This window comes from Propithecus coquereli, unplaced genomic scaffold (genome assembly GCF_000956105.1).
Source record: "Propithecus coquereli isolate 6110/MARCELLA unplaced genomic scaffold, Pcoq_1.0 Scaffold468, whole genome shotgun sequence".
In the NCBI taxonomy this organism is placed as follows: Eukaryota; Metazoa; Chordata; class Mammalia; order Primates; family Indriidae; genus Propithecus; species Propithecus coquereli.
The window spans coordinates 1,814,743-1,836,217 of NW_012150485.1; the positions used below are offsets into that span (position 1 = coordinate 1,814,743).

At 60.3% G+C, this 21,475-nt stretch overlaps 1 protein-coding gene across 1 annotated transcript in view; it reads left to right on the forward strand.

Moving 5' to 3' along the window:
- LOC105819060 (inositol-tetrakisphosphate 1-kinase) overlaps nucleotides 1-14,512 on the forward strand; it is a 166,673-nt gene extending 152,161 nt beyond the window's left edge. The window contains exons 8-10 of the mRNA XM_012655222.1: nucleotides 5,075-5,142; nucleotides 9,739-9,901; nucleotides 14,034-14,512. Of these exons, the coding sequence (XP_012510676.1) occupies nucleotides 5,075-5,142; nucleotides 9,739-9,901; nucleotides 14,034-14,377 (575 nt within the window). The 3' untranslated portion in view covers nucleotides 14,378-14,512. The remainder of the gene's footprint in view (nucleotides 1-5,074; nucleotides 5,143-9,738; nucleotides 9,902-14,033) is intronic.
- Nucleotides 14,513-21,475: the final 6,963 nt, after the last annotated feature.

The window sequence follows — 21,475 nt, forward strand, 5'->3', positions numbered from 1 at the left end:
AGGCAAATTCCAGAAACCTTTGGACAGTGTCAGTGTCTTTGGAGTGAGCATAGCTTTCCAGGATGAGTCCTTGGAGGACATTTATTGCCCTGGTGTGGTTTGTCTGAACCCGTTGCACGCTTCTCTCCTCGAGGGAAACCCGCTGTCCCCAGAAGCGGTCCGATCGATACCCGGGCTGCTTCCTCTCCATCCGAGCAGGCAGGTGTGTCTTCTTGACGTGCCCCCGGCACTGCCTGCTGCCGTCCTCGCCTCACGGCTTGTTTACACAGCAGCTCTTGGGTGACGTGCGGCTGTTCTGTCTTCCCCCTCAGCTGTTCTTCCCGTGGATGACGCCACACGGAGTGGGCACTAGAAACGTGTGCGCTTTCGTTTCCCTTCCGAGGGCAGACAGCCTTCCCTGGCGGTCCTCGGGCTCCCGGACTCGAGGCTGCGTTTTCAGGATTCGGGGCATCCCCGTCCTAATGCTGGTCCCAGCCCCCGCCCTCCGGGATGCTGGAATGATCTCGTGGTGGGGGTGGCAGGCAAATGTCTGGAGGTGTCTTTTTGCCCATCACCGTAGACCACCAAGGGCCATTCTTCCGAATTGTGGGCCAGAAGAGTCTGACATTCTTTAAAAATCCTTATTATTTTCCTGATTTTTTTTTAAATGCATGCTTTAAATCTATGGAAAATTTAATTAAGAGTAGTTGTAAGGCCGGGCGCGGTGGCTCACGCCTGTAATCCTAGCTCTCTGGGAGGCCGAGGCGGGCAGATTGTTTGAGCTCAGGAGTTCCAGACCAGCCTGAGCAAGAGCGAGACCCCCTCTCTACTAAAAATAGAAAGAAATTAATTGGACAACTAAAAATACATATAGAAAAAATTAGCCGGGCACGGTGGCGCATGCCTGTAGTCCCAGCTACTCGGGAGGCTGAGGCAGGAGGATCACTTGAGCCCAGGAGTTTGAGGTTGCTGTGAGCTAGGCTGACGCCACGGCACTCTAGCCGGGGCAACACAGTGAGACTCTGTCTCAAAAAAAAAAAAAAAGAGTAGTTATATCTTATATCAGCTTCTTCCTTGCTCTTTTCTTCCTTCCTTTTCTTTATTTTCTTCCTTTCCTTCCTTTCCGTCTTCTTTCTTTTCTTTTCTTTTCTTTTTTTTACCAAATCACTCCATCTCTGAAAGAAATTTCTCCTTTCTCATCCACACACAGTGTGGCTGGTCTTTGTTTTGTCCCTTTTTTCCTCCTGGTTGCAAGATGCTGGGCCAGTTTCCACCCCAGCACGGGGGGCCGTAGCGGCAGAGCGCAGGCTGTCACCCTGCATCTGTGAACATGGGACTCCTCTCCTGAGTGTCACCTCCCGCAGCCGTTCCTAGGTCTCCAGTTCCCTGTAAACGCAGACCAGGCCCGAATAGGAGAGAAACACAGCTAAAAAGCAGAAATGTTACGTTCACGTGAACTGAGTGACTTTCAGTGTGTCTGTCCCTCCATCCCCAAAGCTGATTCTGTGTCCCTGTCTCCTGGGCACTGTGCCAGGGGACTGGCACGGGTTCTGTGTGTTTTACACACGTGTTTCTTTCTGCATGAGACGCATAATGTGACAGCAACCCTTTAAGCTGGCCCAGTTGAAAAGGGGGTTTGGGACTCTGGCCTCTTCCCAGCCCCCACACCAGCTTTCTGGTTCCTGCTGCCCAGGGAGGCAGCTCCCCCAGCTTCCCGTGTCCAGGTAGCGGGGTGGGGGCCCCTTGAGTGGGATTTTTCCAGACCTGGGATGGAGACAAGGACACAGGTCTCCACTCCACAGCTGCTGTTCTCTTTTGCTTCTCAGATGCACTTTTGTTTTTCATGTGTGACCATCTCTATAATCTGGTGCATCTTATAGCCGGTGGCATCTCGCAGATGCTTTGGCTGGAACTGAAGTCCAGTTCTCATGGAAGGAGTTGCTTTGGCTTGTGCGGCCACCAGGAACACTGTGTTGTCTGCCCAGGGTTCACATTCCTGGGGAGTGTGGTGGGTTTACTTTTCTTTTAGCCCAGGTTTGTGCAGGTACCCTCTGTCACTCTCTCCAGCCTGGGCCTTTCTCCCTTGGGGGTGCATAGGAGAGTGATGCCTCTTAGCACATAGAGTAGGGTCAGCGAACTTTTCTGCAAAAGGCCAGATAGTAGATACTTCCAACTCATCACAAGTATTTCATGCTGCTTTGTACATGGTATGTTAATGAGTGGGCGTGGCTGTGTTCCTGCAAAGCTCTATTTACGGGTGCAGGTGGCCAGGCCTGCAGGCTGCAGTTTGCGCATCTCTGCTCTGGAGCCTCCTACGATTCAGTGATGCGGCATTTATTGAGCTTGCCATGTGTCCCACCTGTACTCGGGACCCCGCTAGGTACTGGGTAGGCGGCCCAGCTCCCTGCCTTCATGAGCTTATATTCTAGAGGGAGAAACAGCACACGAGGACAGAAATAGTAAAAGGATCAATTGTGGCCTGAGATGAGGGGCTCCAGGGGAAATGGGGCTCCAGGGTCCTGGGACACGGCTAGGTGAGGGGAGCCACATGGAAAGGGCAGCCACAGTGGCCCCTCTGCGGAGGTGACATTTGATGGAACTAGAAGGAGACTTGGGAAACCATCTGCAGCACTGAGACATATTCCCCACCCCCCATGCTCCTCCTGAGGGGGTGGGAGATTAAGCAAATGAGGCTGAAGACAGTGTGGCCACACTGCTGAGTCCCTGAGATATTTGGGGGCTAATCTAATTGTTTATTCTTTTAAACCTGCTTTTCTCATCCGTAAGGTGAGAATAAAAAACACATATTATTCCTTTCTTTGCCCTCCCTCCCTTGCAGAAAGTTGGTGGTGGTTCTCCACCAGTGTCGTATGTTTCTTGGGAACAGACTGCATGGGGCCCCCCAAATCCAGGGTTCTCCTGTGAACAAGGGCCTCGCCACCGAGCTCAAGAAGCAGCGCCGGCCCTGTCTGTTAGAGGAGCCGGGTGTCCTGGAGCTGGGCGCCAGGGCTCTCTCCTGGGGCCTCTTTCCCTTCTTGCCCGTCTCAGCTTCCCCTAGCCTCCTGGGCGACAGGCAGCGGCTGGAGACTGCTCCCGTCCCCCCGACCCCTGCTCAGCTGTGCGTGGAGAAGAGCAGAGCCTGGGATGTCCCCCGATGCCTTACTGCATAGTCCCCTGGCTAGGCTTCCCAGGTCAGAATCCAGGAGGAGAAAAGAATCCCCTCTGAGATGGCCCAGACTTCTCATCTCACCAGGAGAAGCTGGGAGTGGCATGGTCTGTCCAGTTCAGTGGACACTGGCCAGCCCCTCTGAGTGCCCAGCTCTGTCCCTTCCCGGTAACAGCCCAGCACCCATGTGTTCTCCTTGAACTCCTGCAGACTTCCCAGCCTCCCTGGACTCTGCTGTGTCCACCTGCTCTTGGTGGCCCTTCCTTACCCACCAGGCTTGCTCCGCCCCTCCCACTATTGCCCTTGGGGACCCCCAGGGGTATGGGTGGGCTCATGGGGCTGTGCCAGGCCAAGCTGCAGGAGGAGAATGTGGCAGTGCCTGCCGAAGGCCAAAACTCCCATCCCAGCTGCTCGAGCCCTGCGCTCTGGCCTCTGGCCCGTAGGGCTCTGCACCCCCAAAGGCTCACTCTCCTTAGCTGTTGGCACCTGGGGGCAGAGCTCAGTCGGGCTGCTTTGCACAAGTCCTGCAGGGTGTTTATTTTCCCAGGCTCCTCCCCAGGACCGTCTCTCGTGCCCCCCGTCTGGACTCGCTCTGGTCGGAGCAGCGGGAGGACTGTCGGGCACACCGGGGCGGCCAGGGGCCTCTGTGCCCCGCTAGCGGGAAGGATGCCAGGTACACCTCAGCGCCTGCCTGCTTGGCTTCCACCCAAATCACCTCCTCATGCATGATCATTGCAGCGCTGTAGAGTCCTGGAGCTTGGTGGGGGGCAGTTGGCAGCCAGAGCAGGTGCCCCCTTGGCCTAGCCCCTGGCACACAGTGACCCTCCACCAGTGCCTTCCCTGCCATTGTGCTCCTGGGTCCCAGGGATGAACACTGTGTCCTGGGGGTGGGAGCTACAACACCTACCTTGCAAGGACTCAGACAGGCTGCTGGGGCTGCTGGGGGCTGGCAGCCCGGGCCATTCTTGGGGAGGTCATGGTGTGGTGACAGACAGCCTTTACCAGGACTCGGCCCAAGGCCCATGGTTTGCAATTCTTGCAGTTGTGTACCCAGACACTTCCAAATGCTCGAGAAAAGTTTCTGACTGACCGACCAACTGACCGATCAACCAACCTACCAGCCAACCTTACATCTCCCCAGGGTGACCTTGGTCTACTCCCCAAGGAGATTTCTGCCCTGGGATGAGCGAATGCACCATCTGCTTACACTTCCAGTGTTCCTGGGATGGGTCTGCCGCTCCAGGTGCCCCCGCAGGTGGGAGGCAGGCTAGAGCCAGGAAGTGCGGAGTGGGGGCTGCGGGTATTTCTGGGGTCTGTCAGCTTCCAGCACCACACAGAAATTATCTGTATGCTTTCTTGGATGGATCCTGTGGAAGCCCATGTTCTGATTTCCTATTTTTTCCCTAAATCGTTGAGAAACAGCTGAATCGTTTGTATTTTAAGTGCTCACATGCGGGTGGCAGCCTGTCCATGTGTCTGTAGCATGTGAGTTCCGGGGGCTGGGAGCGGGTTGGGAACGTGGGACTCAATGGCATTGACCAGACCACTTGACCTGGGGACTTCCTGGGCTCGTGCTGTTCGGGGGTGCAGCGTCTCTCACTGCCTTGGCCCATCTCCCGGTGCCCTTCGTGGTGAGTATCTGCAACACACTTTGGGAACAGGGCCTCAGGTGAGAGAATGTAAGATGGTAGCACAGGTAGGTGCGTTAGTTGGTCATTTTTATGTGGCAGGGAAAAGTGAAACCAAGGCCCTGCCCGGGCACGCGTCCATCCTTGGGGTGGGGTGCCCAGCTCGCTGGAGCCCTGTGCTGCCACTGGACGCCGAGCCCGAGGCTGCCTGGGCTGGTGCTGCCCCCTGGTGTAAGGTGGTGGAGTCGCGTTCCCTGCCTCACAGTTCTAACTCTGGCTCCTTCCTGTGTTTGCTTTTCAGACCGTGAGTCCATCTTCTTCAACAGCCACAATGTGTCAAAGCCAGAGTCGTCATCGGTCCTGACCGAGGTATGTCTCTCCACCGTGGCAGCCTGGCCTGATGCTGCCGGCACCTGGCCTAGGCATAGGGGTGCTGTTGCCCGTGGGGTCGCTGTCTGAGCTCTCCAGCCTGGAAGGGCAGGAAAGACCTTTCCCCCCTGCCAGGGGCCCGGGGAGGTTCCAAAGGCCACTCTTCCTCTGCTTGCTACAGGCCTGGTGCTGTGGCCGTCACAGGCCACTGGTTACCCTGCACGGAAAGTTTTCTGACTCCTCTGCCAGCAGGAGGAAATCTTCCCCCTGGGAGGGTGTGAAGAGCTGCTTTCTGGTCTGCCTTTTCCCCGATTTTAACAAAGGGGGTGGAGGCAGCACCGTCTCAGCCCTCCTTTTTCTGTCCTTGTCCACGTGAGCCCAGCAAGCCCGTTATGAGCCTGCCGTGTGCTTCCGCGGTCTGCGCGTGGGTCAGAGGCGGCCAGGAGCACGTCAGCCCCGGCACCGTGGGTCGTGGGCACCGTGGCCGGTGTTCAGTGACTGTCAGCGTGTGCGGCGTGGCATCATAGCCAGGCCTCGCAGCAGAGGCTAATTAGGAAGCCAGTGCTCAGGGAGGTTCACTGATTTCTCTAGGTTCAAAGAGCTTTCACGTAGGGGCAGAGCTGGCATTTGACCCCAGATCTGTCTGGTTCTAAAGCTGGGTTGTGCAGGAATGTAGGACTTCTTACCTCACTGGTGATTCCCAAGCAACTGTCACCAAAGCAGACAGTTAGAAGTGGCCTTGGGGCCACCCTCTGCCATTACCCCTTAAGCGCAGTGAGCCTACGGCCTCTGCAGCCACTTCCCTGAACTTGGAGCCCCCTGCCAGGACTGCTGCTCCTGAGCATGTGTCCATCCTGGCTCTTCTGGGAGGCGTTGCTGTGTCCTCCCCATGTCCTGGGAGCCTCACCAGCCAGAGCCACAGCAGACCCCTCGCCCCAGCCTCAGCCCTCTGTGCTCCGCGTCGAGGCCCACGCTCGCCTCGTGCTGCTGCCCCAGGCCAGGTGGCCCGTCCCTCCGTTGTTCGTGTCTGGTGCCATTGAGGAGCCAGCTGTGTGCTGAGGGCTGGACAGAGCACAGGCACGGACAGGGACCTGGAGGGAACACCACCGGCCTCACGGTGTCGATGGATGTTCTTCGGGAGCAAGTCAGGGGAACTTTAGAGCAACCGATTTCAAACGGAGCCTCCTGGTGCCTGGCTGTGCGCACTGTGAGATGTGCGTAGGTGTTCTGTGCGAGAGAGGGTTTCCTCCTAAGCTTCAGACTCAAGGGCTTGCTCCCTGCAAGGTTCTCAGGGCCTTGTCCAGCCGCTTGGCGGACGGGGGTCGGCATTCACACCCGTCACGCAGTGTGGGGTGGCAGCACTGGGCCTGCTAACCAGTGCCAGCAGGACACCGTGAGGGCCGTGAGCAGAGTGAGCCACCCGGAAGTCACCTTCTTGGATTATCGCCTGTTGACCGCTTGGCCTCAGTTTCCCCATCTGTAAAATGGGAAGCGGTTGGCCTAGAGACACTCCAGGGCTCTTCCCTCCACCTCTAAGGGCTGCAGTCGTCTCCTCCTTCCCCTCGGCACATGGCTGCTAGTCAGGAATCTGCCAGGACTGGCAACTGTTAAAAATAGAAAAGGGAAATGCAGTCAGCACCGCCTTTTCCACTCGGGACACCCGCTGGCTGGTCTGACACAGCCAGCTCTGGTCCCAGGTACGGGAACACGCTCCTTACCCATCCGCTCACCCCCTGCCCACCTGGGGCTTCTCCAGCTCCCATCTCGGCCTCCCTGGGAGTCCTGTGCAGCCCCCTGCTCTGGCCTTGAAGCCGCCCTCCCTCCCCAGCCAGACACCTCCAAGGGTGGACCCAGCCCCACCCTGACTCACAGGCCCCAAACACCATTTACTCTTAGGAAACCAGTATAGGGTATTGAGCAAGAGCACGGACTCCGGCAGGATGCCTGGGGTCCCACCAAGCTAAGGCTGGTCCCGTCACCTCTCTGAACCTCGATTTCCTCATCCTGCCCCAGGGTGTCTGGGATTCCGTGAGTTCCTGGGTGAAACATGCCACCACGGCACCCGGTGTGCAGCGATGCTTGGTGACAGCAGTGCCGGGAGGCGAGGACCCTCGGGGTCCACTTGAGCACCTTCCTGACTGCGGTCGCCTCCTGGTTCTCTAGGACATCGTTGGAGCATTTGTGTAGGACGCACAGGCAGGATGTTCATGCCCTTAACCTGGCCCAAGAAGGGCGGTTGGGTTTAAAAAAACAACAACCTCAAGAAGGTTCCGAAAAGCCCTAACCGAACCGAAAAGGCCTTTAAGAAAAAGCGGGCAAGAAAAGCCCGGAACGGAAAACCAACCCCGCCCCCGGAAACCCAAGCCGCCCCACCCTAAGCCCCAACAAAAACCCACCGCCGGGGGAATTTTAATAACCAATTAACGCCGGGAAAAAAAAAAGCCCAACAAGGGTAACGGGGGGCCCAAGGCCTGCAAGGGGGAAAAGGCAAGGCCCCGCCCCCCCAAGGGGGGAAGGCCCAAAGCCGCCAAGCCAACCCCGGCCAATAAAAAAGAATTCCCCCAAGCAAAGCAACAGGGGGGGGGGCCAAAAGGCCCCCCCCGGTCCGCAAAAGGGGCCCCCGGCCGGGGGCCCCGCCCAACAACGGGCCGGAAGGTCCCAAGGGCCCCCTCCCGTTCCCGGGCCGGGGGCCCCCAAGGCCCCCGCCCCAACCCCCCCGAACCAACCTCAACTTTTTTAAATGAAGGGAAATTCACATAGATAAAATTGACCATCTTAAAGTGGACGGACGGTTCAGTGGTATTCAGCGCATGCACAGTGTTTGACAGCCACCACTTCTGTCTAGTTCCAAAACACTTCATCACCCAGAAGAACACCCCGTGCCTGTGGGCGTTCAGTCCCCATTGCCCCAGCCCCGGGCACCCACCGAGCAGGTGTCTGTCTCTTTGGCCATACCTATTCTGGACGTCTCATATAAATGGAACCGTAGCACGTGGCCTTTTGTGTCTGGGTTCTTTCACTCGGCATGGCGTTTTCAAAGCTCACCCACACTGTAGCGTATGTCAGAATTTCGTTCCTTCCTAAGGCTGAGCAATGTTCGTTGTGTGGATAGACCACAACTCGTTTATCCATCTGTCTTGATGGGCAGTCGTCGTTTTCACCGATTGGCTGTCGTGAACAGAGCTGCGGTGAACGTGGGGGACAAGCGTCTGTGTGAGTCGTGTTTTCAACTCTCGGGTATAGACCTAGGACAGGAATTGCCAGGTCTTATGGTAATCTGTCTTTAATTTTTTGACCCAGCTTCACTTTGACCTTCCACGGACCCGTCACCTCTCTCAACCCCTCCTCCCCCTTGGCCCCGGCATCCACAGCCCCCAGAACTCTGGTATTTATTGAGCACCTAGTGCGAGCCCTGTCTTGGCTGACTTGGAGGTGACACGACACAGTCCCTGCTGCAGAGTCCAGCTGCAGCCCCTCCTCCCAGCCAGGCCTGTGCTGTGCCCACCATGGCAACAACCTGGGAGGGAGGCCTTGTTGGTCCCGTTTTACAGATGAGCAAACTGAGACACAGGCTGAGTGCTTTTCCCTGAGTTCACGGAGCTAGGAGGTCACTGCAGGATTTGAACCCAAATCTCCCTAACTCCAGAATCCTTCCCAGTGCAACTTCTTCCACTTTCTCTCGGGTCCTGGCCGGGGGCTGAGCCCCAGCACGTGAAGACGTGTGTGCCTGTCCCCGGCCAGCGGTGACTAGAGCAGGAAATGAGTGGGGTTGGGGGAGTCCAGGGCTGGGTGGGAGAACCATGGGCTGGAACAGCCCCATCAGCCCTTTGGAAGCTTTGCCGAAAGCTGAATTTGGACCCCAGGGGTCAGGCGGGAGCAACAGAGCAGCCTCTTGGGGGAGGCCCCTGTTGTGTGGGATGTGAGTTAGTTTGGAGACACGGTAGTTAGCCACTTTTTGGGGAGGAAGATGGCGTGTCTGGCCCAGAGCCCTTGACCTCACGCCCCGAGGCCCTCTGCGATGCTGGGCAAGTGAGGTGCTGATCAGAACACCCCCCCGTGCCCTGACCCTGCACCCCAGCCTCTCCCAATTGTCTCCTGCAGCTTCTGCCTCCCACCTTTGTCTCCGCCGGGCTCTCCCCAGGCCTCTCCTTTCTCCCACCCTGCCTGAGAGCCCAGATCCTCCTGCCGGCAAGGCCCGGCCCCAGTGCTGTCCGCCCGGGTCCACACAGACTCTCCACGTCCTTCCTCCCGCCGAAAGGGTTGGGTTTTGGAGGCTGAAAAAGAGGAGTCTAAACCCAGCCCTGTGCTTTTGAGCCGTGTGGCCCTGGACCAGCCCCTGACCTCTCTGAGCTTCAGTCTCCTGTGTGTGAGGCGCTGACACTGACACTAGCCTTCCAGGCTGTGGCGGGCCCTGGGGAGGTAGAGCACGTCACACGCCTAGTGCCTTGGCCGGAGCTTCCTGTGGTGGGTCTGTCCTGCCTCCTGGCCTGAAGGATGCCAGGGCCTCGTGGCACTTCTCGTGGGGGGGGTCTCTGTGTGCGGCGTGGCATCGTGCCTCCTCCGCCCACAGCCTGACTTCCCTGTCTGTGTGGGCAGCTGGACAAGATCGAGGGCGTGTTCGAGCGGCCGAGCGACGAGGTCATCCGGGAGCTCTCCCGGGCCCTGCGGCAGGCGCTGGGCGTGTCACTCTTCGGGATCGACATCATCATCAACAACCAGACGGGGCAGCACGCTGTCATCGACATCAACGCCTTTCCAGGTGAGCAGCAGGGCTGGGTTCGTGGCCAGCTGTGTGTAGACTGCCCCAGGTGACAGGGCAGCCGGACCTGAAAGCCAGCTCCATCCCTCCCTGGGGTGTGGGGCAAGGGCAGCCCTGCCGCGCCCCACCCGCACGTGTGAGATGGGGTCGCGGGGTGTGGCAGGGAGTGAAGGAGATCGTGCATCCAGCCCAGCGAGCTCGCGGGGCCCGAGAGAGCCCGCAGTACACACGTTCTTCCGCCTCTTCTCTCGCCCCCGCGCCACAGCATAAGCCTTTACTGGCCAAACCCTCCATCCCTTTGGCCTTTTTAGGTTTAAGGAACTAGAAGGACCTTGAAGGGAATACAACCCTCCTCCCAAGTTGACATGTAGGGAAACTGAGGCCCCTAGAGAGGAAGAAACTGTCCGAGGCCCCACAGCGCACTGGTGGCAGGGCCAGAGGCTCCCAAGCCCAGCCTCCTTCCACTGCCCTGAGCTGTCGTGCTGGGGACAGGCCTTGGGAGGGGTCCCCATGCTGTGGCACCCGATTCCTGCTCCCTGCTGGGGCCGCAGGAACCTGCTGGCACAGAGCCAGGCTCCGTGTGGCCCTCAGATCCCAGCAGCAGGAGGCGGCACCAATGAGCCCTTGACACAGGTCTGTCGGGGACGACAGTGGTGACTTCTGCAGCCGCTGCTCACCAGGCTGCGTGCTTCACCCGGAGACGCGGGGTCTCGGTGGCGCACCCACCTCCCACAGCAGCTTGGAGGCAGGGCCAGCCCTGAACCACGCCCAGAGCAGCGCTCCAGCGCTCACTCCACGGCCGTCTCTGCCCCGAGATGCATTTTCCTCCATTTTGTCTTGAATCCAGCCTTTAGTAAGTACCAGAGACTGCGCCTGGCAGTGGGGACTGCTTGGGGGCATTTGCTGCAGGGAATGGGGCATGACCTCCTCTTGCTATGCAGCTCCCAGGCCCCACGCACAGGCTGGGTGCGTGACACACGTGTCCCCTCCGCTCCTCGGTGCTCAAGCCCGTCCAGTCATCATGACTCACAGCCGACGGCGAGGAGCCCACTGGCTCCTTCCGCGTTCATTCAAGGGCTGAGCGTGAGCTCGGCTGCCCGGGCCCTGCCCTTGGAGAGCTCCTGCCCTAGCTGGGAGGAGCCAGAGGACAAAGTGGGTCACCAGGGGCTCCTGTGAGCTGAGCCCAGCAGGAAGGGGAGGGGCCCTTGCTGGGGATGGATTGGCGGCTCCCGGGCCGAGGAGCTCTGTGGCCATGGTGGTGGGTGCGGCTGGGGGGCAGGAGGATGGTGGCACAGAGGGACCTCGTATGGCCAGCTGAGGACGTTGGGTCCCACCCTGGGCGAGGCGGGCGAGGTCTGCGTTCATGGACAGGCCACACCTGTGGGGCAGTCGTCTGTTTTTCTCCAGTCCCCCAGGTGCAGTGTGGAGGGAGCCGTGGGTTCAGCCGGAGGTGGGGCTCCACGCGTGGTGTGGGAGTGGGGGCCAAGGGGACTGAGGAGCATTGGGAACCATCAGAATAACGAACCTTGGGCCTAAACCACATTGGGGGGGGGCGGGTGGCCCAATGAAAAGGTGGCAGTGTCAGCAGGCTGGAGGGTCAGGGAGGCATAGGGGGTGGGGGCTGTTGGGGAAATTCTAGAAGGAGGGAGGAGACGGGAGGGAGGAAGCTTAGCACCTGAGCAAGGCTGTCCCCTCCCGACACAAACACCTCTGTGGGGCAGGGCCCCAGGGTGATCTGGGGTGCAGAGGAGGATGGGGAGGCTTCTTCAGGGAAGCCAAGAGAAGGGCCGCCAGGCATCGAGGTGGGCTGAGGCTGAGCCAGGGGTGCTGGCGAGGGCCTGATGCTGAGGGGAGGTCGGGGGAGTGTGTGTGGGCCCCGGCCCCGTGCAGGGAGGAGACGCATCTGGGAGGCAGTTTGCCAGCCTTGGTTAGAGCACTCTCGGGGCCAGGTAGAAGGGGGGGCCTGGTCCTCCTGCTCCCCATAGGAGGCTGCCTCGGGGCCACAGGTGTGCAGCAGCACCTGCCCTCTGGGAAGAGCAGCAGCAGCAGGAGTACAAGTGCTGGGGACACCTCTGCAAGCCAGGCCTGGCCCGAGGACTGCGCTGCCCGCTGGTATTGTCCTCACAGCAACGCTGTGGAAAGGGCTGCCGGGACCTCTGTTCACCGGTGAGGATGTGAGGCAGGGAGTCCAGTGACTTGTCCGGGGTCACGTAGAGCAGAATGGGGCTCAGACCATCAGCCCGAGCCTGCGCTCTTGGCCGCGACATTTCCCACCTCTCAGAGCACCAGCCGTGGGCTCGAATCCTGACTCTGCCTTTACAGTCCGCGATGGGACGAGCCACCTCACTTTGTAGCCTCAGTGTTCACTTCTGCATAGTGGGAACAAATCCCCACCCTGTAGGCAGAGGAGATGGTGTTTGCACAGTCCTGGTGTGGAGCGGGCACCCTGCCCTGCTAGTTCACGCCTCAGTCTGCTGCCCCAGGCCGACAGACACCCGCCTTCCCCTGGCCTCCGAGTGGTGGCTGCCTCCACACGCCCGCAGAAAGCACACTCTCCGCTGGGGCCTCGGGCCTTGTCTGGGGACGTTGGCAGGGCGGTTGCTTAGGAATGGCTTCCTCTTCCCTGGTGCTGACGGCGGTGGAGCTGAGCACCTCCCTTTACACGTCCCCAGGCACCCGATGGCTGCGCCCACGGGGCCCGGGTCTCGGTCCTGGTTCTGCCCTGCCTTTCACCCCAGCCCCAGGGCTGACGTCCTACAAAGGGGCAGCTGGCTCTAGGTGGTATTCGAGGCACAGACAGGCCCACAGGGCCTGGTTCAGATCCTGGCACTGCCACTTGGGAGCTTTGTGACACTCAGCAGCCATGTCTTCTGTGAAATGGGGACGGAGCCGTGAAGACTGAGCAAGGGGCCGTGGTGTGATCACGTGGAGGCGCCACGTGCCATCCCTTGTAGCCATCTTTATTTTCACTGTGGACACCCCTGTGTCCCCCCCTCGGCCTTGGGCTCCCTGAAACCACAGCAGTTTGCTGAGTGGATAAGGACGTGAACGAATCTGCCAGCCTCGCCCTGGGCACGCCCTGCAGGGCCTCTCTGTAGGCGGCGGCACAGGTGCCATGGTTGCGCCTTCGTTCCCACCCCCGCTTCCTCTGACGGCTGTGAACATCATCGCATGGCAGGTGCTGGGTTTCGGTGACTCCGACCCTCCACGTTGGCTCAGGCAGATGGGGGGCGCTCACCCTGTGTCGAGTCTCTTTTGGAGCAGTTTTCTGGGCGTCAGCAAATTCTCTCCCTGGATCCTGACCACCTGCCGGCGAGCTCCCAGGGACTCTGCTGCCACTCACGTCTGCTGGGAAACATTTGCCCCTGGCAGGCCCCCTGGTCTGCACCCCAGTCAGGGGCCCTTTGTCCCAGGCAGCAGTGGGGCCTTGTCGCAGGCCTTGGCCCTGTGGGTGGTGCCCAGCGCCTCTGCCCATGGCTTTGACCCTCAGCGTGGGGCACAGGGGGCCTCCCTGCAGGTACTGGGGGCGAGACAGGGGGAAGCAGCTGCCGGTGGAGCAGGCACCGCCCACGTCCCAGCCCTCCCGGTGGTGCCCTCCACAGCCTCTGCCCGAGTGGTGGTGTCTTCCTCGGTTTGCAGACCAAGCGCAGAGGCTCAGGATGGATGCCGTCTCCAGGACTTGGCTGGGGCCAGGCTTGGCTGGGTCACGTAGAGTCGAGGGGTGTTTATTATTCAGAGCACGTGGAGCGGGCTTGGCACTGCTACCCTCAGCCATGCCAGCGTCCCCCACCCACGTACTGGCTCTTACCTCGGTGGGTGGGACGGTGGGGCCGTGTCTGAGAGGGTCGAGGTCACAGGGTGTTCTGTCATCAGCTTAAGTCCTACAGCGTCTCACACGTTGGGAGCAGCCAAAGCCCCTCACACAGGGGCCAGCTCTTGGGGCCACCTGTGTGTAGTTGTGAGTCCAGCCTGTGACGTCCCACAGACCACCTTGTCCACCGAGCCCTCGTGTGCTGTGTGAATGGCATCCCGAGAGTGAGCGCTCCCGGGAGCCCACTGGTCCCACTTCCTCCTGCCCACGATGGCCCGTAACACCCCGTGACGCCCTGTGCTGTCTGTCTCTCCCACCCAGGCTACGAGGGCGTGAGCGAGTTCTTCACAGACCTCCTGAACCACATCGCAACCATCCTGCAGGGCCAGAGCGCAGCCACGGCAGCCGCGGGGGACGTGGCCCCACCAAGGCACAGCAAGGCCCTGGCCGAGCCGGCGGGCAGCCTGGCCAGCGAGCGGACGTGCAGCACCAGCCCTGGCTGCTGCGGCAGCGTGACGGGCGAGGAGGCGCCTTGGAAGGCCGAGGCCGACGTGGGTGGCACCGCCAAGCTGCCGCACCAGAGACTCGGCTGCACCGCGGGCATGTCGCCCAGCTTCCAGCAGCACTGCGTGGCCTCCCTGGCCACCAAGGCCTCCTCCCAGTAGCCGCAGAGCCAGGACCCAGAGGGGCAGCGCGGGGCGCAGAGCACACCCGCTGGGCAAGCAGCTACTACTAAGAATTCCCAATGATCTGATTCTTTTCTTAATTTTTAACCTGATTTTCTGATGTCATGATCTAAACGAGGGGTGGGGGAAGATGGAGAAGAACACCAAGCCGTCTAACCTGGCGGAAAAGGGAATCCCGCCTGATTCCTGCTGCGCGGATCTCCTCACTGAGTTTGCACACTCGTGTTCTCAACACTAGGTCTGAGTGTGCGGGGCGTCCTGTGTGCGTGTGGTTGCCATGCAGGTGTGTGTGCACACCCATGTCTGTTGGTCTCCGTGGCTGCTGGGGACCAGGCCTCTGGGGACCCTGGAGGGGGCCGGGCCAGGCTGTTGTGGCTGAGGAGCGTGCGAGCGAGCGGTGCCCCCAGGACTCCCGCACCCAGACCACCCTTTCCTCGTGTCCCTCCAGCTGGTCTCCTCCCCTGTGAGCCCCACCCCGCCAGGTGTGCAGCTCGCCCTCCTTCCCGAGAGCACGCAGAGGCGCCGGGCCCCTGGGGGAGCTGGGCTGGGCCGTGCTGCACCTGCTGCGACAGGGAACGGAGCTTCCCGGGGCTGAGGCCAAGGCCCTGCTGTTGCCGCTCTTCACGCCCCAGCGCTCCCTGCACGGGGCCTCCTGCCCCCAGCCCTGCGCGTCCTCACCCCTGAACCCAGAAAGGAGGCTGCCTGCGTGGGGCCTGGGCCGATTCTAAGGCTGTGCCAAGGATTTGTGCTGTGATTTGGGGCAAATCATTCCGAAAGTCTTCGGGCCTTCGTCTCCTGGTCTCTAGTGGGCATTTGGGCCCCGGGAACCCTGAAGTGCTGTGACTCCTGGGCTGCGCCCTGCTTCTCCATGAGGTCACCCGGTGAGGACAGGCGCGGGAGCCTCTGCTCGGCGCTGGAGGGATTGGGGGCCTCTTTCCTGGCAGGGGAGGCTACCTGTACGGTTCACTCCTGTTCACACTGGCCGGTCCCCCCTACCCAGCAGGCCCCGAGCACTGAGCCAGCCAGGTGCCAGGGGCTGCCCCTCCCACACCGTGGGCTCTCCCGTCACCGTGGCAGCCAAGCCCCGGCTCTCCCGTCTGACCCCAAGCTCTGGGCAGACCAGCATCCCCCTCCGCGGAGAGCAGGAGTTGGGGGATGCTGGGGACGCTGGGTGCGGTGCACGGGGCCCCTGAGCGTGATTTTGAGTCTTAAGATACAGTTCACCTTGGAAAAGAAAAAAGCTTCTGGGCTGTCCTCTGTCGTCCAGTGAGCCAGGACACTGGGGGGAGAGCTGTGTCCCAAGAGAGGCTGCGGCGCGGGGCTCGGAGGCGGCTCCAGCCTGGCTGAGCGAGGCGTGGGACGCCCCTTTGAGAAAGGAGGGCTGGGTCCGGGTGCGGGCAGGGCCGTCAGAACTGCCCAGCTCTTTTGGAAACCAGGGGCTAGGCGACTAACCACGTTTACACGACTTGAGTGTTGAGCCCCGATGGGTGTCTGTGCGCCGCCTTCCCTAGTTCCGAGCCTGGCCTGGGGAGTGGGAGGGCGCGACCGGCCCCTCGCACTGCTTTGTCTCCAAATAAACTACTGAATCAAACTGCATTTCACACGTGTTTACAGAGTGTCGCTCGAGTTTGTTATGTCTTTCTCCCAGTCCTTAAAAGATGTTTAATAAAACAGCTTTACCTTTTAAAAATAAAATGCCGATCCCGAATTGCCTCAAACAGCTGGGCTGTGCGGTGTGACTCCTGGCCGTGTCGTGTTCCGTCCAGCGCGTGGCCTCGCCAGGGCCCAGCTGACAACCACTGACTGCCTTCTGTTGACGTGCAGGGACTTCACATTTTCCAGGAGCAGGAATTGTGGGGTTGAATTTGCCTCCTGAAGGCCTGGGAGCCACGAGGCTATGGGGGAGCAGCCCGCACCCAGGGCCTGTCCAGGCTGTGGACACTGCGCCAAGCGACGGCAGCATCGAGCAGAGGAGGGGCTGTGAGTGGTGGTGAGGCGCCAGCCGCCCCTCAGAGCGGGCTCGGCGGCCACGGCGAGAACCCTGTTCTCTGCATGCCTTGGGTGCGTACTAACTTTTTTGGTCCCAGGACGCTGTCCATGGAGCTGGTTCACCCTTAGGCCTCATTGTCCTGGCTGTAAGCTGGGCCCTGGCAGCCGCCGCTTTCTTAGGGCATGCGGTGCTGCCTCCTGAGTGGGAACAACCTGCTAAGCCAACGATGTTGCATGGTGGCACTCGAGTTGGCCCTGCCAGTGTCGTGGTGGAGTTGGGACTCTCACTCAAAAGCCTCTGTTTCCGAGTTGGGCAGCACGCTGGCTCTGGCCCTGCAGCTCTGTCATGGTGGTCAGTAGGCAGGGGGCTGAAGGGCCCCAGGGACAAGGGGCAGGGTGACACTTTGGCTGAGGCTTTGGGTGGCTTCAGAGGGGCACCCGCGTGGTCTGCACTGGGCACCGTGGAGCCATAGCTTGGGGTCGGGTTCTGCCTGAGGATGCTTTGATGGTATAATGGTGCGATTCTGCACACATGACACCCCACCAAGCCAGCTGCTGCGTGTGTGTCCTGGGGCAGGGGCTTGGTGTCCCAGGAGTGTCTAGGTTTGCTGTGCGTGGTGTGTAGGGCTGGGCCTGCGGTCACCCAGCTGAAGCCCAAGGGGGTCTTTGGGGCTTCCTGTGCCTGGGGTGGCCTGTATGTTACTCCTGCCAATGAAAGAGAACACAGCCTTGAAAAGGTGTCCCCTCCACCAGGGGCCTGCCGAGCGCGCTGCATGGAAGGGGGAAGACCCTAGGAGGGAGCTGTCTGTTTTTTGAGCCAATTCAGAAAAGCAGCTCGTGTCTGCCCGACAGCCCCTCTGAGGCCAAGGGAGATGGCGGATCCTTTGTCCTTCCAGCCTGGAAGACCAGTTCTTGGCTCTTGGTCACTCAGATGGATGTCACTCACTAGCCACAGAGAGTCATTGAGTGGTTTCACTGATGTCCCTGGGGTTTGTGTCTGCCCTCTCTCCTGTTCCCTGGGAACCGATCATTCGCCCCAGCAGCGCTTCTGCTTCCTGTGCCGCGGCTCCCAGGCCCCTGTCCACGCCAGAGCCCGTGAGCTGGGAGCTGGCAGTCCTGAAGGACAGGTGACCATGCAGCAATCCTGGACAAATGCCCTCTGCTGTGCCCTGATGCCACCTGCCCTGCCCAGGCCTGAGCCTTCTCCCATGGGTCCTGCCCATGTGACAATGGGTCTGTGGCTTTTTCCCTTCTCCATGTACAGCCATTGCCAGCATGGGCTTGGAGTGACCCCACCTCCCCTACCCTCTGTTCAGAGCGAGCTGGAGCGTGACAGGCGTGGGCTCCTGCTGGCTGGGTCCTCTTCCTGCTGGTTCTGCCAGCAGGACCCACCCAGAGCCCGGGGACTTTTTCAGGAATATTGCATTTTCTCTTTACTTCTGGGAGGAATGTCCCCTCCCACAGCGGGCCTGACCACTTCCTGCAGGGCGGTGTGTGCACCTCTCTGAAGCTCACTCTTGAAAAGACACGTGCAGAGGGGTTTCTCCAGGGCGTTGCCCTTAATGGCGACACCTGTTTTGTGACAAGTGCTGTTTCCTTCAACCCTGTTCACAAGCAACTTTGCCAGAATCCCAAGCTGGTTTGTACTGAATTTGTGTATGGACACATATATAACATGCATGGCTACATGTACTGCCTATAAAATCATGGCTCCTGACCACTGGCTCTTCTCACTTGGTTACATGTCCATGTGACTAGGACGCTGCAGGTGGCTCGTCTTTGGGATGGGTTGTTTCTGGGACAAGGTGTCCCCAAATCCCCTTTACTAACTCTCTTGGTAGCAGATGTTTTGAATTCTGTCTAGTGGCATACAACTAGTGTTGTGTTTATTTCTATAACTGGCCAGGGCGAAGTGTGAACTTCTCTCTGAAACATGAAGAAATAAGCACTCGCAGCCCCAGCCGTACAGAGGGGTCCCTCAGCACACTGGGGGCAGGCGACGGCGGCAGGCACAGCCCGGCCTCAGCGGAGAGGCCCAGATTTGCTGAGACCCCTCCAACACTTGTGTCATCATAGTATTAATAATAGTTCCCTGGTGCACACTGGGCCCCTCCGACCCTCACCACAATCTGATAAAGATATGTAAGTATTGTCCCCATTTTATAGATGAGGAAACTGAGGCCCTGGGAGGGCCAGAAACACCTGTGCAAACTCTCCCACTAGTTAATGGCAAGGCTGGGGATTCCAGCCCTAGTTGGAGGTCAAACCTAAGTCCTTGTCACTGAACCCTGCCTGCCCAGACCCGCCAGACAGAGCCCAAGCCCGTGGGAACTGGGTTCCCACAGCCCAGCCGGCACCCTGAGCTTGTGGTGGGGAGATGGGGAGAGGAAGGAACAGTGGGGGCCGTTCGCATGTGTTACTCGATCGCACATGCCCTTTGTGGCAGGCCAGCGTCCCCATTTACAGATGAGCAATCAAGGCTCGGGTACAAAAGTCACTTGCAGACAATCCCGCAGCTAAGAAGTAGCCCAGAAAGGAGTCGCCCCAAATCTAATGCACCCCACCCACTCTGAGTTGAGAGGGGCAAAAAATTCTAAGAAAAAGGAAAGAGCCCAGAACAGATTTATTTTTTCCTTAGATAAATTTTATACAGAATATATTACAGTTAGGAGTTCTCAGCTTTCACCGAAAGGTCAGAAGTTATTGCAGTTGTGCCCAGTGGATATGATGTTAGAAGGGAAACTTCTAGAAAGCTGCCTGTGTTGAGAGTAGGAATAATCAATGTTTAAAGTTGTGGGGGTCCACCCTGCAGAGGGCGTCCCAGGGCAGGGTCAAGAGCAGGAGGACAGGAGCGTGGGGGTAGCAGGGTGGCCTGGGCTTGGGCGGGCTGTAGGCCACCTCCCTACTGGAGGCAGCGCTTGGGCCGTGTGGCCAGGGCCTGCAGTGGGGACAGCAGGGCCAGGACCGCAGGGCGCCTGGGGCCCCTCAGCCCCGCCGCAGCGCCTGCAGCTCTCGGGCCACCTTCTCCAGCTCCGCCTCAATGGCCGACAGGCTCTCCAGCTCCTGGTCCTAGGAGAGAACATCTGGGTCACTCGGGGCCAGCACAGGGAGCCCCAGGAGCTGACTTGTGCCAGCAGCGTGGAGGTTACAGTCAGCCAGACGGCTGGGCTATCGGGTGGCTGGTGTGGCCTCGGACAGGAGGCTTTGCCCCCCTGAGCCTCAGGGACCCCAGTCATATGGGGATGATGACACCGCCCTGCTGGGCTGTCTCAGGATTATTACGCACAAGAAGGTGGCTGATGCAGGGGACCCTGTCCCCACACTGTCGCTGGTGGCCTCTTTTCCAGGCCCCACTTTCCACAGGTGGGAGTCTGTCCCGTCAGGACACATGGAACACGAAGCTCCCGCCCCAGCCTGGATCTGGGTGGCAGCTCCCAGGCTGAGGCCAGGCCTGGGTTCCGGGTCTGTCTGCGGCAGCTCCCCGCCCGAGGGGACCGCGGGGCCTGTGGCAGGGCTGGATGCTATGAGCGCTGCCCCGCGTCGGCCTGCCTAGGCCTGGGTCTTGATCCTTGGTCCTGATCGTGGGGGAACCCCAGGCTCCGGCTGCCAGGCTGGGTCAGGGAAGCAAGGGACCCTCCTCTGAGCCCTGCTCTGTGCCCCAGTCTCCAGAAGCTTCCAGGCCCCCTGGAGCTCGGACACCCACGAGAGCATACCCTCAGACTCGAAGCCGGAGCTCAGGGAAGGCTGCCTCCATGGCCTTGACCCAGGAAGGGTCGTCTTCCTGGGGTCCCTGCTGGATCTGAGGCTGCTAAGGACATGCCAGCCCGTGGATGCAGACACTGACGATGGATGGCCATGGAAACGGGGACTCTAGCCCTGCACCGAGGAGCAGCCCCTGGGGCACGAGTTCCGTGGTGCTGGGGCTGCTAAGGAAGCCCTGGGGCTGGGTGGAGGAGGCCCCCACCCACCCTGTGCCCATGGCTCTGAGGTCCCCATTTCTGCCCCCTGCCGTCTGGGGCTCCCTCTGCTTGTGGAACAGGGAAACCAGCAGGTGCCTTTGGCACCTCATTCTCTCCAGCTTCTGGGGGCAGGGACAGGTGCTCAAGGGTGCGCACCTTGTCCCGGGTCCCGAGGCGGGGGATGGGGGCGAGCTGCTGTTTCCCGTGGCCCCTTCCCCTCAGTCTTCCGGGGACTTGGGCAGATGCCCTCTCCCGCTCCAGCTGCCAAGAAGGAGCCCTCTTCCTCTCAGACTGCCAAGCCCAGAAAGAGGGTTGGGGGCCCAAAGAAGGGGCCATATCCTCTTTTGGGTGGGCAGAGAAGAGCCTTGGGGTCACGGCTGTGGACAGGTGTCCGTCCCCCATAAAGCCCCCGTTCACACCTGGGCCCTGAGGCTTGAGCCAGGTACCCCCAGCTTCAAGGTGGTGGTGCCACCTGCCAGGAGCCCAACTCCCACCCACCCCTCCTGCCTCCCTGCACCCCTCAGCTTCCCGAGTGGCCCTGGGTGTGGCCGGGGTTTCAAAGCTCGTGCGTGTTCTAATCATGACAACGAGGAGGACAGAAAGGACTCCTGGCTCCTATTTCATAAGTGGGGGAACTGGTGAGGCTCAGAGGAGGGAAGTGACCCGCACGAGGTCACACAGGTAGGAGGACGCAGAGCCCAGGTCTGGCTCATGTCCCAGCTTCTCCCACCTACTCCCCAAAGCTCTGGGGTCCAGCTGCCCCCCTCCCCCTTTGCCACCTGGGCTGGATGCAGGGCCTGAACCTGGGAGGAAGGCGTGCCTGGGCTGCCTGGGGGCTGGGAGAGGACGCGGCCATGACCTGTCCCTTAGTGTCTCCTCCCACCCCCCCATGCCCGCCCAGGCCAGTCCTGCCAGGGCATTCGTTTCCCAGCTCTCTGCACCCAAGGCACCCGGCTCCACCCATTACTCCCATGTCCTGCTCACGAACCTGCAGAGGCTCCTGCTGCCTTCGGGACCACCCGCCACCCCTCCCGCTACCACAGGTCGCTCCGAACGCCTCCTGTCTCCCTGCCAGCTTTGCCGGGTGCCCGCTGTGAGCGGGGTGCTTTCTCCTGCCCGGACAGCCCCT